We start from the raw sequence: 16,625 nt of genomic DNA on the forward strand, positions 1-16,625 counted from the left end.
TCAGGACTGGTGGTGGGAGAACTAGGGGACACCTATGGAAGCTGGGCAAGAGTGTGGTTAGCAGGGGTGTTAGAGCTGGGTTCTTTACTTTTAGAGTGGTAAATGAGTGGAATAAGCTGCCAGAGTCTGTTGTGGGTGCTATGACGGTGAACGAGTTCAAGACAAGGTATGATAGATACTGTGAGAATGTAATCGCATAGTTGTGTGGACATGATGTTTAGGGCCTCCCTCGATGAGTCTAAGGACTCCTGGAGTCACCCGAAATAATAATAATAATAATAACTTTTATGTACTGAAATAATACATGTAAACTGAATGGAGTCAAATACATCAGTAATGTCCAAAGATGAAGGGGCATTTTTTTGATCAGTAGTTGAACCGACATAGAAAGACAGTTATTTGATTTGGTATTAAATAAGCTTTTACCTCCCTCTTCATCATTAAAATTAAAAAAACCATGGATTTTAATCACTTAAAATTTAAAGATGAACAATCTGCTACCCTAAGATGCCACTAAGTGCTAACACAAAATTGTACTGACAAATGTACATATTCCAATTATCTGTGGTCTTCCTCTTGATCCATTTCAAACATTATTTTTGGTATTTGTTCTAAATTCATTCTCATTATATGACCAATGAGTTCACCAGCATTTCTTATTTTACCGTTCTTATTTTTGCTAACATTATCCATTTAACTTCCATTTCCAGTGCTTGTATTCTACTTATGTCTCTTTTTTAGTCTTCATGTCTCTGCTGCATAAGACAAAAAAAAATCTGTTAATCAAAAGCTTGCACTTCAGTGGGACCTCAATGTTCCAAAGTAAACTATTTACACTGTTAAAAAAAAGTTTGAAATCCTCATTATCTCAGATCTAAACTATCATCAATAGAAAGTGCACTTCCCAGATATTTGAAGTTTTCGCTACTCTCAAGACTTGCTCATCTAACACCATTAACATTTCCATTTTCTCTACAATTTTAAACCATGTTCTCAATCTTTCTGTTATTAATATGTAGCCCATAGTTCTGTGTCATGCATCTCGATGTCCAGTATCTTCTGCAGCTCTTCTTTTGAATGTGTCCAAATCACCACATCATCTGCAAACACAGCTAATTATAAGTTAGCAAATTACGGACTGTTAGCCCCCCTTTCTAGTCATTAACAGTATCTAGGATGCTATTCATGATCACAATGAATAACAATGGAGATAATAATGGACTGTGACAAAGATGTGTCTTAAGAGTAAACTCTGAATTACCAAATTTAGTCTTCATATAGCTGTTAGATTTAACAAACATATTCCTGATCATGAATATTTCTCCTTTCCTATGTGTATCATTTCTAAACCTTCCCAGACTTTTTCTTGTTAAACCCAAATAAGGCCTTTTCCCAATTAAGAAATACTGTAATTAAGTGTTTTTTCCCCCCCTCAAAAAAAAAAAAAAAATCAATTTTATCTCTTATTCTCATTGCCATTATCCTTTTGTAAATCTTTGCACAGTGACACAATAATGTTATTCTTCTACTCAAGAAGAGTTGCTGCACTCTTCTTGAGTCTCCTTTATATAGTGGACTAATAATCCCCTTGTCCAATCATCAATCATCTTTTTTTTCCTCCAGATTTCTGAAAAAAAAAAGGTAATGATGACATATCTCCTTATCTCTCTCTCTTCCATTAGTCACAAGATTTCCACCTTCCAAATGGAAGGTGGAAATCTTGCGACTTCCATTAAAAAAAACCTGGTTCCTCACCACTTCTTTTATTTTTCATTAGTCCATAATAACATTTTCTTGTTCCCATTAATACCTTCTGCCAACTTGTGTAAATTCAACTCATCTTTTTATCTTTTCCTCTTTAATTATTATTTTTTTTTAAAATTAATTATTGCTTTTTGCATGGCTCTTTCTCTTATTATAAACAATTCTATCATCATTGGATCTGGTCTATATAAACTCCTGAAAAGCATTATTTTTTTACTTGAATGCTTCTTTAACTCTCACATTCCACCAACTCATCTCTTTTTGATTTTCTACCAGTTCATCTCTTTTTGATTTTCAAACACACCTTTAAAGATGGCTATAAGAAGCCTTTGATATCCATGACTATCTTGTTGCATTCTTTATCAAGGATGATTCTTTGCCTTTTCTGCATCCACTTGTTCTTCCACACACACACACTTCTGCTGCTTCTACCATTACATCTCAAAACTTTTCCCATTCTTGATGTACATTATCTGTAATTAACTCATCTGCCTTGAACCTGATAAGAGACTCAAAGGCTTACTTTACCTCAGTCTGTTTCAGCATCAATAGCATTGGCTTTTTCTTTTTTTCCCCATGTGAAGACTTGCCTTATGAAGACTTTACCTCAGCCTATTTCAGCGGTAATAGCTTCAGTTCATCTCTTTTTGATTTTCAAACACCCCTTTAAAGATGGCTATAAGAAGCCTTTGATGTCCATGACTATCTTGCTGCATTCTTTATCAAGGATGAAATAATCTGTTAATGATTTTCTCACTATCCCAACCATAACTTGTAATTGTGTAGCTTTGTCTTTTCTCAAACTAGCTCTTTCCATTTTTGAGATCACTTCTGGTGCAAGAATCTAATAACAAAGGTCCACCTTCATTTCACGAGAAAGGACAACAACACAAAAGTGATAGGATAAAAAATGTGATGACCTCAATGAACAATGACAAAGAAGGCAATTAAATCTAAATCTTCATTTATATCTTCACTAAATGATTTAGCAATAATCACCTTAAAATTCATACCAATAAAATTAAACAATTAAACACATATATATGTATATACTTCAAGTTAACAGATAAGCTAGATCACAATAACTATAAAATGGCATAAACAAAATGTAGCAATATCCAAAATTGCAACTGTAGCTTAGTCAAGCAAGTATTTGGGCCTACATATTGATTGCAATCTGAAATATGGAACTCCCATAGCTCATTTTTAACAAACAAGTTGACAGGATATATTATGTTAAAAAATTGTAAAAAAAAAGAATAATTTTTAAGATGCTTATGCTATTCTTGAGTAAATTCTTCACTGCAACATGGTATCATTATGTTGGGGTGGAGATTACTATAACATTACTGCTTGCTTTGATACGAATACAAAATAGAATAATTAGAGCTATAGCCATTACTGACTTTGCATATTCGACCAATGACCCATTTGCCATTACAGAAACATCTTTATTGTTGTATATTATATGTAAGAAATAACATTGCAAACTTTTCTGTATATATTACAGACTATGGTTTACAATATCAGCCAGAACTTACTGGTAGTTCCCAAGGTAAACAAAGAAATTTTTCATAAATCCTTTGAATACCTAGCAACAAAAAGGTGCAATAAACTGCAAAATGAAATAAAGTCAGTAACTCAGAATATGCTTTCAGAAAAAGACAGAGACTACCTCAATAAGATGATAGCAACATTGGACATGGGAGATATACAAAGTAGTATATTTAGACTTTGCAAAGGCTTTTGATAGATTACTGCATAATAAGTTGATAGTCAAACTAGAGCAGATGGGGATTGGATATTAGATGAGTGCACTGGACTGGAGCTGTCTGATAGGTATCAACAAGTTGTGTATGGGGGAGCAATATCCCAGAAGAGGAAAGTCACTTGTGGTGTGCCTCATGGATCTGCTTTAGGGCCATTGCTGTTTAATCTGTATGTTAATGATATTGGGGAAGATTTGAATTGGGATATACAGTTGTTTGCAGATGATGCAAAGTTGGGACAAACTGTGAGAAGTAGAGCATATGTTGTGGTCTTACAAAAAAGACTTGAATAAACTGAATGAATGGGCACATGAGTGAGAATACCAGCTCAATGTTGCAAAATGTGTCAAGTTTTAAAATTTGGAAAACAAAGAAGATGGGATGTAGCATTTACGTTTGGTGGGGATATATTGTTGGAGGTGGAAGAAATAAGAGATTGTGGGGTGATGGTGGATAAGGATCTAAAATTTGGAGGACATTTTGCAAAAATTGTGAGGACAACACAATGAATTCTGGCAATGACTTGTAGAAGTAAGGAGATTCTGGTTCCATTGTATAAGGCTCAGATTAGGTCACATATGGACTACTGTGCACAGATTTGGTCAGGTGGTTTTCAAAAGAATGAAGAGATATTGGAGAAGGTCCAGGAATGATTGACAAAATAGTTCCTGATCTCTGGAATGATGAATATGAAGAAAGGTTGAGACAATGCAATTTGCAGTCTAATGGATAGGAGGAAGAAGGAGTGATATGATAGAGATGTACAATTTGGTAAGGGATTGCTATAGGATTAACATTGAAGTGATTATTCATAAAATGGTGGGGGGGGGTCAAGAGGCCATCCCTGGAAGTTGTATAAGGAGGGGAGTGTGAGCAAGGGAGTGAGAAGTAAGTTTTTTGCATGGAGAGTTGTCAATGAATGGAATGCATTGCCAGGGAGTGTGGTTGTCTGCAGAGAATTTTAAAGTGTTTAAGGCATGGTATGATGAGCTGTGAATGTATATATGACAAAAGGGACCTCTTAGATGAGTCTGCGATGCCATTATAATATTATGTTCCATTATCACTTGTACTGTTGTAACAAGCTCGCTATTATAATATGTTATCATTTGTATCACTTCACTCTTAATAAATTTCACTTTCATTTCTTTGACAAAACAAAATGGATACTAATTTCCAAAATTTTTCAACTCCTGTTCTTTCTTCTCCAAACTATGCCTTAGGATTTCTCAAGATTATTACACTCTTAATTTTTATAATGCCCTCCAATGGTTCTTTCAAATAATGACTTTTCCTCTATATCTAAGCCTTGCATAGATAAGGAAGGGAAAAAAAAAGACATTATTTGATACTGGTATATATCTGGGTAAGTGAAATTTGTTTTCCACAAGCGTCATTATCCTATTACTGGTAACATCACACTTTATGAGGCTGCCATTTAATTCTTTACTGATGATAAAACCAATTCAATTTTCTGATTTGTCATCTACTCCTTTCCAAAACAAATCATAGTCTCCTCTTAAATTTTTCTTTTCTTGTTTTTTTCCCCCATTTCATCTTGCTCAAAATCCAAAACATCTAACTTCATGTCCATCATAACAACCACTAATTCCTCCTCTTTACCTGTCAAAAGTGTCAAATATGCTCACAGTTCCATTTACCATTTATATATGTCTGGCTTTCATTCCTTTGTTTCTTTTAAACTTAAATAAATTCATTGTCAGCTTGATGGGCACTGTTGCAACTGTACCATACTGCCAAACAAAATTTGCAAACCTAACACAGGTCATACATTCTAATTTTCTAGTAAGCACAGTCTAAATTTCATTATGCAACTGAATGATGATTTTCAAAGGCAATCCCCCCCCTCCCTCTCCAAGACATAACAGTTTAGAAATTGGTAGTAGCTTTTAGATTATTTTAGTACTGTGGGTAGATAAACTAAAGATCAGATAATATCCAACTCTGCTCCTGAGATAAAATAAGGTACTTTTTTCAAGTGTTTCGAGATCACTAAAAAGTAGCTCACACATTAAGCAATACAAATAATCTCATGCCTAGAGACTATAAAAAACATTCATATCCTAGTGGAATTCAAACCCATAACAAACTGGCTGTAAAGTGGAGATACTCTCCAACAGAGATGTTGTGAGGAATTTTGACACCTATGACCAGGGAAGAAAATTGCAACGTTCTAAAAAAAAAAAAAAAAAACTTACAGGCTCCTGCAACCAAATCTCTCACTATTGTTATTTTCTTGTCCAGTGTATTTTTAATGGTGTGTATTCACATGGCTGACTTTTTTTTTAAGGAGGATGAACTATGAAGGCACCATATCACAACATGTGTGTGTGTGTGTGTGAAAGATATATATATATTTCAAACTTTATTTCCATGAAAAAATCTGATAACATATTATTGAAAGCTGCATATATTTTTTTATATCAAATTAAAATTTCAACTTAAGCATTCAATTTAGCACGATAAAGCACAACTACAAAAGTCGTGTTTTATTGTGTTAAAGCACAACTACATAAGTTATTAACTTGCAAAACATAAAAAATAATGAAGTCTGATTCCTCTTATTTTTTTTGTATTCCCCCCCCCCCTCCCCAGCTTTTAAGACAGAAATAATTGCCAAAAAAAGTTTTGGGGGAAGTGGACTATGGTAATGCTCAGTGCTCAGTTTAAAATCTGCATTCCTCTGACTTTGTGGTGTTAAAATAATTCAAGTAAAGACATCACCTGGAGAATTTTCTATTAAATTGATAATTTTTGTTTAACCTCCCTACCGGCTGAGGTGGATGAAACAGTGAGACCAAATTGCACTTCTTATCCATGTTATTCGATAGGTTTTAAATTGTATCCAGATTTAGCTGAACATCTATGGACGTCATGGCTGGTTGTGGGGTTAATGATAATTCCATTCTATCCACAAAAGGTTGTCAGGCCAGACAATCCAGATAATAAATGTGAAAGTTTCCCAAGCCACTTCTGCCTCCAATAAACAGAGTAGAAGTCTGTCTCATGCAAAGTAATGCAACTCATCTGTCACCTAAAGATGTTCACAAGCTCCATCAAAAACCTTCAACCTATTGGTTGGAGAGTGGAAGTACAATCCTTATGACCTACCAGTACAGCATACTGTAATAACTGTGCAATACTGATATTTTTGATCTTTCACAGTTAGAGATATATCATGCTATCATTAGAAGTTAACTTTAAGACTAATAATATTATTAGTAACCCTTCTTATTAGCATACTCTAGTGTTGATTTCTTCTTCTTCTCTGTAACTCAACTCTCATTACAGCAAACACCATTATAACAAATTCACTTACTAGAATTAACTAGTAAAAAGTTCCAAGTGAAGTTCTATAGGTACAGTGCTAAAACAAATTGACTAGAACAAATAATTACAAGTTCTCTATAGTGAGAGTCAACTGTAGCAACATATATACAGTCCCTCTCATCTACATTTACACTAATCTCCTTGCTTCTTACTTTTTAATCTACTAAAATAAGACCTTTTCTGTATGTTTTACTTTTGACAATACCCAAATCTTCAGACACGATGACACTTCTATTTTCGGGATTACTCTAACCTTGTCATAAACATATGAAAAATATTGCCTCCTCAATATCCAAAAAATTAAGTCCTCAATTTTTGCTTGCAGCAATACTCAACCTCTGAAGAGCTAATTCTATACAAATTACAAATTCATCCAACCATTGAATACTCTTCTCACATTTGAAGTATGCCCCTAAGAGTTCCCTAAATATACTTGATTAGGTGCAGAAGGGAATAAGTTGATGAATGATTCATTGCTCACCAATTCAAAAATGCCAACTGGGTTTATCTTCATGCCTCAATTTCCTTGGTTGAATTACTTGAATACATCCCTGAAGCAATTCTTATTGGTGGAAACATTTATTATCTATTATGCTTCTCAAGTTTGGATGCTTTATAGACAAGAAGCATGCCAAGGCTGCATTACAGAAGAAATGGGCATACAGGAACTGGCTTTTACTGCAATCTCCATCTTACTTTTCTGTTTATACCAAAGTCAAAAATAGCTGTAAGCAAATCATCAACAAACAAATTATCAGTTTTCCTAAAAGGAACACTCACATCATGTCCAAATGACACTGTGGTGGATCTGAAAGTAATCATATGCATCACTGTAGGCAGTCATGCTTGGTACGTCCTTTGCAAAAACTACTGGCCATAACCTCTGTCCCACCCTCCTTCCACCTCTTTTGCACTTAGAGGGTTCAACTGCATTGTTATCCACATAAGAAACTAATCTCCTTGCTTCTTACTTTTTAATCTACTTTTTTGTCTACACAATCTTTGTTAATGTCCTCCTGCCATTCCAAATACATAACATTCAATATGCCCCTTTGACTTTTTGCCAGAAAGATAAAAAAGAATCTTCTCTTAATAATGTTACCCCAATTATATTGAAGGTTTGTAGTGCAGAGTTGATTCGTGTCTTATGTTACCTTTTTATTCTCTCACTAGTGTTCCACTACTATCTAACCAGCAGCTGGGAAATTAGTCAATATTTAACCATTCCTAAGAAGAGTGACAAATCTTTACAATCTGATTTTCTTCTCTTCAGCTCTTTCTAAGCAATAAAGAAAACCATTAGCACTTAACTTCCACACTGCATCTTGAAGCCTCTTGACTACTAAATGATTGCTGGTATGAGTTCTACCACTGTCAATTTAACAAGAGATCTTTTTGAATATGTTATCCACCTTTGGACAAGTGGCATGGAAAAATTTATATCTCAAGTGATTGCTCTTGATATCTCTAAGGAATTTAAGCATTTATTAATTGGGTCTGGCAAAGGTTTATTAAGTAAATTCCTATCATATGATGAACCTTCTAACTTCTGCAACTAGCTTGCCGACTTTCTGTCTGGACTCGCATTATATGTGATGGTGGATAGATCGTTATCCTCAAACTTTACAATTAATGGTAAATAAAGAACAAGACTTCTTTCATCTACTCTTTATTCTACACATCAATGACCTTATCCAAATCAGTGATGTTTACATAATCTATTATAGACGTTAACATTGTGGAAGAAGAATGCAATGTGTTCTGTCCTCAGGGTTGATAATTCTGTTATTTCAATTATTTAAATAGTCTCAGTCCCATTTTATTTCTTAAAAATAAGACCTTTTCTGTATGTTTTACTTTTGACAATACCCAAATCTTCAGACAAGATGACACTTCTATTTTCGGGATTACTCTAACCTTGTCATAAACATATGAAAAATATTGCCTCCTCAATATCCAAAAAATTAAGTCCTCGATTTTTGCTTGCAGCAATACTCAACCTCTGAAGAGATAATTCTATACAAATTACAAATTCATCCAACCATTGAATACTCTTCTCACATTTGAAGTATGCCCCTAAGAGTTCCCTAAATATACCTGATTAGGTGCAGAAGGGAATAAGTTGATGAATGATCCATTGCTCACCAATTCAAATTGTTTGTCAATGCCTTGCATTTATCAAATATTTCCATGGACACTGTCCTTCAGAACGAGCATTCATAATGCCTTCACTCTCTTCTAAATCTACTAAAACATACAGCATGCAACACTTTTTCAGAGTTCAACTCAAAACTCACAGAACAAAATTTTCTTCATTCATTCTTTCTACTGCTATCTTTTAGAACAGTCTTCCCACTTGTATGTGTGTGTGTGACTGACACAAAAGATCACACAACCTATAGCATATTAGTGGCAAGTATGGGCAGGAAAGGTGTGCCCACACATGGTAGTTCAAATTTCATCTTTCTCATCACCTTTTTGCCGACCTATAGTACATTAGTACCATGGGTAGGCAAAAAGGTAATGAGAAAGACTCAAACCATTTCAAAAGAAATGGTTCAAACCTTTCATGAATGGAATTACCATAAAAAAAAAATAACAAACCACCATTACTACCAATTCTCAAGGTATCTTGACTACTAACTTTAGTTTTCACAATGTATGTTTTACTTTTGCTTAATAATGATTATTGTAATGTTAAAAATTTGAAAGCTCCACTAAATCAAAATTATAAACACCTTTCTGACATAAAAAGGGCCTGCAATACACTATTCACATAGCATGTGTTACCCAAATTAACAAGTCCAGTCATTCCTGTTTCAGAACGCACAGATTCCAAATAGTCATGCTTCTTATCTCTCTCACCAAGACAGATTTTCTGCTGATTTCCCCATCGATATTCTATTAGCCATTTCTGCATTTGTTCCATGGAAGGAGTATTTAATCCCTATAAAAATGTTCAAAGTATACCATGTTTTATACATTATTTTCAAATAATTATGTTATGCAATAAAATACAATTAAGTAGAGTTGAATACGGGTGGTCCCCGGATTACGGACGACCTGACTTATGGTGTTCTGTACTTACGAATGGGTTCCCAAGGTTCCCCATAAGGATAATTAAATAATTAAATTAATAATTTGAGAACTACAGTGGTATCTCTCTAATCCGAACTAATAAAAACCAATAATTCGCTAATCCGTGCTCATTCAGATTAGCGAATTTTCCCCCAAGAAACAACAATAACTACCATTTAATACAAAAATAATCAGATTCCAATGGTACATCAATTTAATTCTGTAAATAAATGAAGTAACAACAGAAAATATAGATAGAAATAAAATAGATAGATAGATAGGAAAAAAAATTACTGTACTGTAATGTAAAACTTAAAAAATAATACAGTACATAAGTTTATTTTAATAAAAAATTTAGTTTATATGTACCTGTATTGTTGAGGATTCTGATTTAATAAAATTGTATAGTTCAGCACAACTTAATTCGCTTAAAAAATCACTTTCTTGTACACAACACAAAAAAGTTTCACAAAATAACACAAAAATAGTTTTTTTATTTCTTTGTAAAACAAGTCACTGATTTTCTTTTGCTTCTTGGAAGCTAAACTTTTTTCAAATGCTTCTTCTCAGAGCTGCATTAGCAATAAAATTTTGCGGAATGGCGTATAATTCTGCTTAGCCCATTCTATACATATATTAAAACTGTCAACTGCCTCTTCATGTTTTTTTTTCTTTGAGTTCTTAGTCATCATTATCGTTTTCTAATTCATTCTGTAGTGTCATATTTATAATTTCAAATTCACTTTTGGTTCTACCTGTAATCCATTCCGTAACATCTGTTTGTGAAATTTACGTTTGTGTACAGTATAAAAAAGCAAACGTGAACACACAATAAATCAAAATAGGCCTACAGTATAACCGTACAATCGACAGTATGAAAAAATACTGTGCTTAATAATAATAAAATAAATAATAATAGTTAAAATAATAATTATTAAATAAAAATAATAGTACACAAAATGATAATGCATCATAAATAAAACTTTATTTATTACGCATTTTTTTTTTCTTTCAAACCACAGTTTGGATTACAGGAGGGTTCAGATTAGCGAGATACCACTGTAGTTTCTTTCGCACATGGAAACAAACCCGCACTTCGCCACATTATTAAAGCAGCTCTTCCTGTTATTTGGAAGTCAAATTTAAGGACCTGGGTTACACTTGCCATATTTGAGGATTGGTTTTCTTGAACTGTTTTATTCCTGCTGTGGAATATTATTGTTTGGAAAAGAAAATTCCCATTAAAATTCTGCTTGTGCTGGACAATGCTCCTGGACATCCAACATCTTTAGATGACCTTCACCCTAATGTAAAGGTCATATTTTTACCACCAAACACTACATCATTACTACAGACAATGAATTTAGGGAGTCATTTCTGCATTTAAGGCTTATTACTTACGGCGTATATTCCAGCAAGCAGTCAGGGCTACGGAAGATGATATGATGACCTTGAGAGTTCTGGAAGAATTATAACATCTATGATGCCATCAAAAACATTGCTGATTCTTGGGAGGAAGTGAAGCAATCAACAATGAAAGTGGTGTGGAACTGTGCCATCAATTCTGTGATGATTTTCATGGCTTCTCAGAAGAAGAAGAAGAAGACATCGCTGAAGCCAGAAAAGCTGTGGTGGATAGTGGCAATCCACTGCAAATGGACATACATGAAAATGATGCCACTGACTCACTAGAGTCCCATTCACAAGAATCAAACAATGAAGACCTTATGGAGATAGAGAAGAAGCTGATAGAAATACAAGAACATGAAGAATCAGTAGATCCAGAGCCAAGAAAGTTTACATCAAAAGAATTAGCTGAAGCATTTTTTGTCTCATTGAAGTAGGATTTGTTAAGCTTGAGGAGCAAGATCCCAACATTGAGAGGTTTACAAAGGTTTACCGTGCAGTTAGTGAAAACATTAACTGCTACAAGGCCATTTATGATGAAAAAAAAAAAAAAAAAAGAAAGAAAGAAAAAGGCTGTGCAAACAACTCTAGATACCTTTTTCAAGAAATCGACTTCAGTGGTAAGCTCCCCTCCTCCAGCAACAGAATCAAATCCTGATTTTCCAGCACCATCTTCCAATTAATGTAAGCCTCAAAAATGTCCCTTTCAGTAAGCAAGACATTGATGTAACATTAGGCGAGTGTTAACCTTTAATATTCTTTTTTGAAATTTCTCCTATCTAAACGTTTTGTTGAGTTTGTTTTTATGTTCTGTTTGTTTGAATTAAGAGAAAGAGCACAATAGTTTCTGTAAACTTATTATTACAGTACAAGGGTATTATTATTACTACAGTATTACACTGTATTATATTGCCACATATGAGCCATTGTACTACTGTTATTATTATTATTACATATGCATTGTTCATCAGGAATCCGAGTTAAATACAAATCTGACTTAAAGACATTCTCAGGAACGTATCTCATTCGTAACCCGGGGACTGCCTGTATATATATCTGGTAAGCGCAGAATCGAGACATTATGCATAATTTCCAGAGAAACTGAGATGTGTTCAATAGTTTAATAAGAAATTAACCACTTAGCTAGTTATTAAATATAGCTGCTAAAAGACTTTGGTATATGTATTTAATCTGAGTGAACATCATGTGATAAGTATTTCAGTATGTGAATTGATATTTGCAGTTTTTTTTTGGACACTAATCATTATGGATTTGCAGGAGTAATGGACAGTTATTTTGTAATATATTCCTTACACTAAATGCAGATAGTCTCTGTAGCTCAGTTGGTATAGATGAGCCATTTAGCCAGAAAAACATTGGTTTGAATACCATCTACCTTTATCCAGCATTTTCAATCAAATGGTGAGTTAGCCAATTTCATATGGAGGCAGCGAGTTTTTTTCTCCAGGAAATTTGAGTTCCCATGAACACATATCTACAGACATAGGATACTAACTGTGAGATGGAAAAGATTAATGTCTCTCCATCTTATCTTTCTACTGCACATCATGGATCTCAGGTAGAGATCCATATGTGCAAAAATAAGACGTTGGGTAGCGTTTGTTGGCTAGAGCTTACTAAAGACAGTACTAATTTAATTTCAAGTCCTCAATTAAATTTGGTAGATTAAATTCTGGTACTAGGCCAGAATTTAAGTCACTAACGAACATAGTGGTAAACCACTGTGTTCGTTAGTGATTTGAGGATGATGTTTTTGCTATTTGGTCTGATTCTTGGTAATGATCTTCTGAATTTCATTTATAACATTAACAACACCCACTGACATAACATTCACCATTGAACTTGAAAGAGATAACTCCATAAGCTTTTTATCATTGTCTTATATGTCATCTTCCTGATGGGCTTTTAAATTTTCTGTCTATATATATAGGATGCCTTTACTGGCAGAGAAGATTGACTCACATTATCCAGCTCATCAGAAGTTTGGGTATTATCAAAACCCCTGCCAAATAAATCCATATTACTTGCACCCCCATGAGGAAATGCTTACAAAATTAATCATACTAAGAGAGAATGGGAAATTAACAGGGAATTTGTTAATGGTATTTGTTAAAACCATTAACAAAATAATTCAATAATTATTAACTTCTTCTGAAGAAATAATAATATGATTATTTTCCTCGGTCACCTCAAGGTGTTTATTTACAACATTCATTCCATTATTCCACCACCAACCCAGAAGGAGGGTTGGTGGTGGAATAATAATGTACAAGTGGCAGTGACAGCTAAGAGGAAGGCAAAGCAGAAGTGGGATGAGTCAAGAGTGGAAGAGGACAGAGAGGTGTACAGAGAGAGAGAGAGAGAGAAAGCAAGAAGTCAAGAAAGTTGTGGCCCAGGCGAAGGCCATGGTATATCAAGATCTGTATGATCAATTAGAAACAAAGGAAGGAGAGAGAAAAATTTACCAACTAGCAAAATGTAGAAATAAAGCAGCAAAGGACATCTTACACGTGAGGCAGATCAAAGACGCGGAAGGAAGGAAGAGTATTATGGAGGGATGTCGACATAAGAAACAGATGGAGAATATACTTTGAGGGACTTTTGAATGAGGAAAATGCAAGGACTCACAGAGAAGATGGGCAGCCTTCTGAGGGGATGGTGCAGAACATCAGTAGAGTGGAAGTGACGGAGGCCATGAAGAGGATGAGGAATGGAAAATCAGTGGGCCCTGACAGGATTCCAGTGGAGGCATGGAAGGCACAGGGGGAAGAGGGAATTGACCTGCAGTGGGATCTGTTCGTGAAAGTTTGCCAACAGGAAAATATACCCGAGGAATGGAGGGGGAGTACTCTTGTCCCCATCTACAAGGGTAAAAGGGATGCGCAAGACTGTAAAAATTACAGAGGAATAAAGATGATGTCCCACACAATTAAAATCCTAGAAAGGGTTCTTGATGGAAGATTGAGGAAGGAGGTGGAGGTTGCAAAGGAACAATTTGGCTTCATGACTGGTAGATAAAAAACAGATGCTATCTTTGGGTTACGGCAGATGATGGAAAAGTTTCGAGAGAAACAACGGGAGCTACATCTGGCATTTATTGATCTGGAGAAAGCATACCATGGAGTGCCAAGGCAAGAAGTCTGGAGGTGTCTGAGGGAGAAGAAGGTTCCGGAGAAATATGTCAGGTTGGTGCGGGAGATGTACAGAAATGTGAAGACAAGTGTTCGGACCTGTCTGGGACAGACAGAAAATTTTCAAGTAACAGTTGGCTTACATCAAGAGTCAGCATTTCTGTCCATTTCTGTTTAACATTGTGATTGAGGTGGTGACGGAGGAGGTGAGAGAAGATGCGCCTTGGACAATGTTGTATGCAGATGAATCTTGCTGTGTGCAGATTCAAGAGAAGAAGTGGGAACTAAACTGAAAAGGTGGAGAAAAATATTGGAAGAGAGAGGTATGAGACTGAGCAGAAGTAAGACAGAGTATATATGTTGCACAGTGGGTGGTGGCCAGGAGACAGATCTGGAGCTGGAAGGAAATGTCATCAGGAAGGTGAGGGACTTTAGATACTTAGGTTCAACAGTGGAAGAAGATGGAGGAACTGAGAAGGAAGTGGGATGCAGGATACAAGGGGTTGGAGGAACTGGAGGGAGATGGCTGGAGTGTTATGCGATAAGAGGGTGCCGATCAATCTGAAAGGCAAAATCTATAGGACAGTAGTGAGGCCAGCTATGACGTATGCTATAGAAACTGTGGCCCTGAGGAAAAATAACATCAGCAGGATGGAAGTAGCAGAGATGAGAATGCTTAGGTGGATGTGCGGTGTGACCAGAAAGGATCGTCTGAGAAATGACTATGTGAGGGGAACAGTGAAAGTTATGAACTTAGGAGCAAAGATACAGGAGGCAAGGTTGAGATGGTTTGGTCATGTGATGAGGAGGGAGGAAGAATATGTGGGAAGAAGGGTCATGTAGATGGATATTCAAGAAAGGAGGAAGCATGGGCGGCCAAAGATGAGATGGAGAGAGCTGGTAGAAGAGGACTTGAGGATGAAGAACTTGGATGTGGTGACAGCCCAAGACAGGAGGATGTGGAGAAGGCTCATCATCAACAGTGACCCCACTTAAGTGGGAGAAGCTGCAGAAGAAGAAAAGAAAGAAGAATTCCATGCAGGCTGAAGTATTATTGTCAGACTAGTCACCTTTGTAATGAGGTTAGGGTTACATCAATCTTCATAAACTTAGCAAGTCTGGACCAGGAGATTTCAACATTAAACAGATCAAATGGCATCGTATGACAGTTTTATATTATAATCCTTAGCATTTGTTTAAGTTAAGGGATATTACATCCCATATAGTTTCTCAGCCGAATAAGAAACTCAAAGAGTTTCGTGCCGAATATAGTAAAAACTATATATAAAGTTCGGCGATTCCAAGCGTAAGCAAATACCTGGATACTGCAGCAACTGACCCTAAAGGTAGTGCAAGCTGAGGCAACTCGTGTCAAAGGTGGAGCAAGCTCCGATCACTATTCTTGATATTTACCCATAATGTGAACTTAGCTCCTAGGAGTTGTATTATTGTTCGACATTATGAGAGAAGGTCACTACCCAGACCGGTTTCAACCTTTATTGAGGTCTCATCAGTGATGAGAAATTCGGCTGAGAAACTATATGGGATGTAATATCCCTTAACTTAAACAAGTTATATGTCGCCGAATTGAAGCCTTTGGCTCTTCATATATCTAATAATTTATTAGGACACCTCATGGCAAAACTCGTAGAAAGGTTGTAAGTTCTGTTCGCTACAAACTTGATATTAACTAGGTCTGCCTACTCACTGATGAGACCTCAATAAAGGTTGAAACCGGTCTGGGTAGTGACCTTCTCTCATAATGTCGAACAATAATACAGCTCCTAGGAGCTAAGTTCACATTATGGGTAAATATCAAGAATAGTGATCGGAGCTTGCTCCACCTTTGACACGAGTTGCCTCAGCTTGCACTACCTTTAGGGTCAGTTGCTGCAGTATCCAGGTATTTGCTTACGCTTGGAATCGCCGAACTTTATATTTATATATATATAGTTTTTACTATATTCGGCACGAAACTCTTTGAGTTTCTTATTTGGCTGAGAAACTATATGGGATGTAATATCCCTTAACTTAAACAAGTTATATGTCGCCGAATTGAAGCCTTTGGCTCTTCATATATCTAATAATCCTTAGTAATTTACAA

General features: G+C 35.5%; 1 protein-coding gene across 1 annotated transcript in view; it reads right to left on the reverse strand.

The window, feature by feature from the left end:
- The window catches only part of DUBAI (Deubiquitinating apoptotic inhibitor), a 212,399-nt gene that overhangs the window by 75,196 nt on the left and 120,578 nt on the right, over positions 1–16,625 (reverse strand). Inside the window, exon 9 of the mRNA XM_090402619.1 lies at positions 9,623–9,831. Coding sequence (XP_090258745.1) covers positions 9,623–9,831 — 209 coding nt within the window. The remainder of the gene's footprint in view (positions 1–9,622; positions 9,832–16,625) is intronic.

Source organism: Typopeltis vanoorti, chromosome 13 (assembly GCF_054136105.1).
Source record: "Typopeltis vanoorti isolate ZY-2024b chromosome 13, IOZ_Tvanoo_1.0, whole genome shotgun sequence".
Lineage (NCBI taxonomy): Eukaryota > Metazoa > Arthropoda > Arachnida > Uropygi > Thelyphonidae > Typopeltis > Typopeltis vanoorti.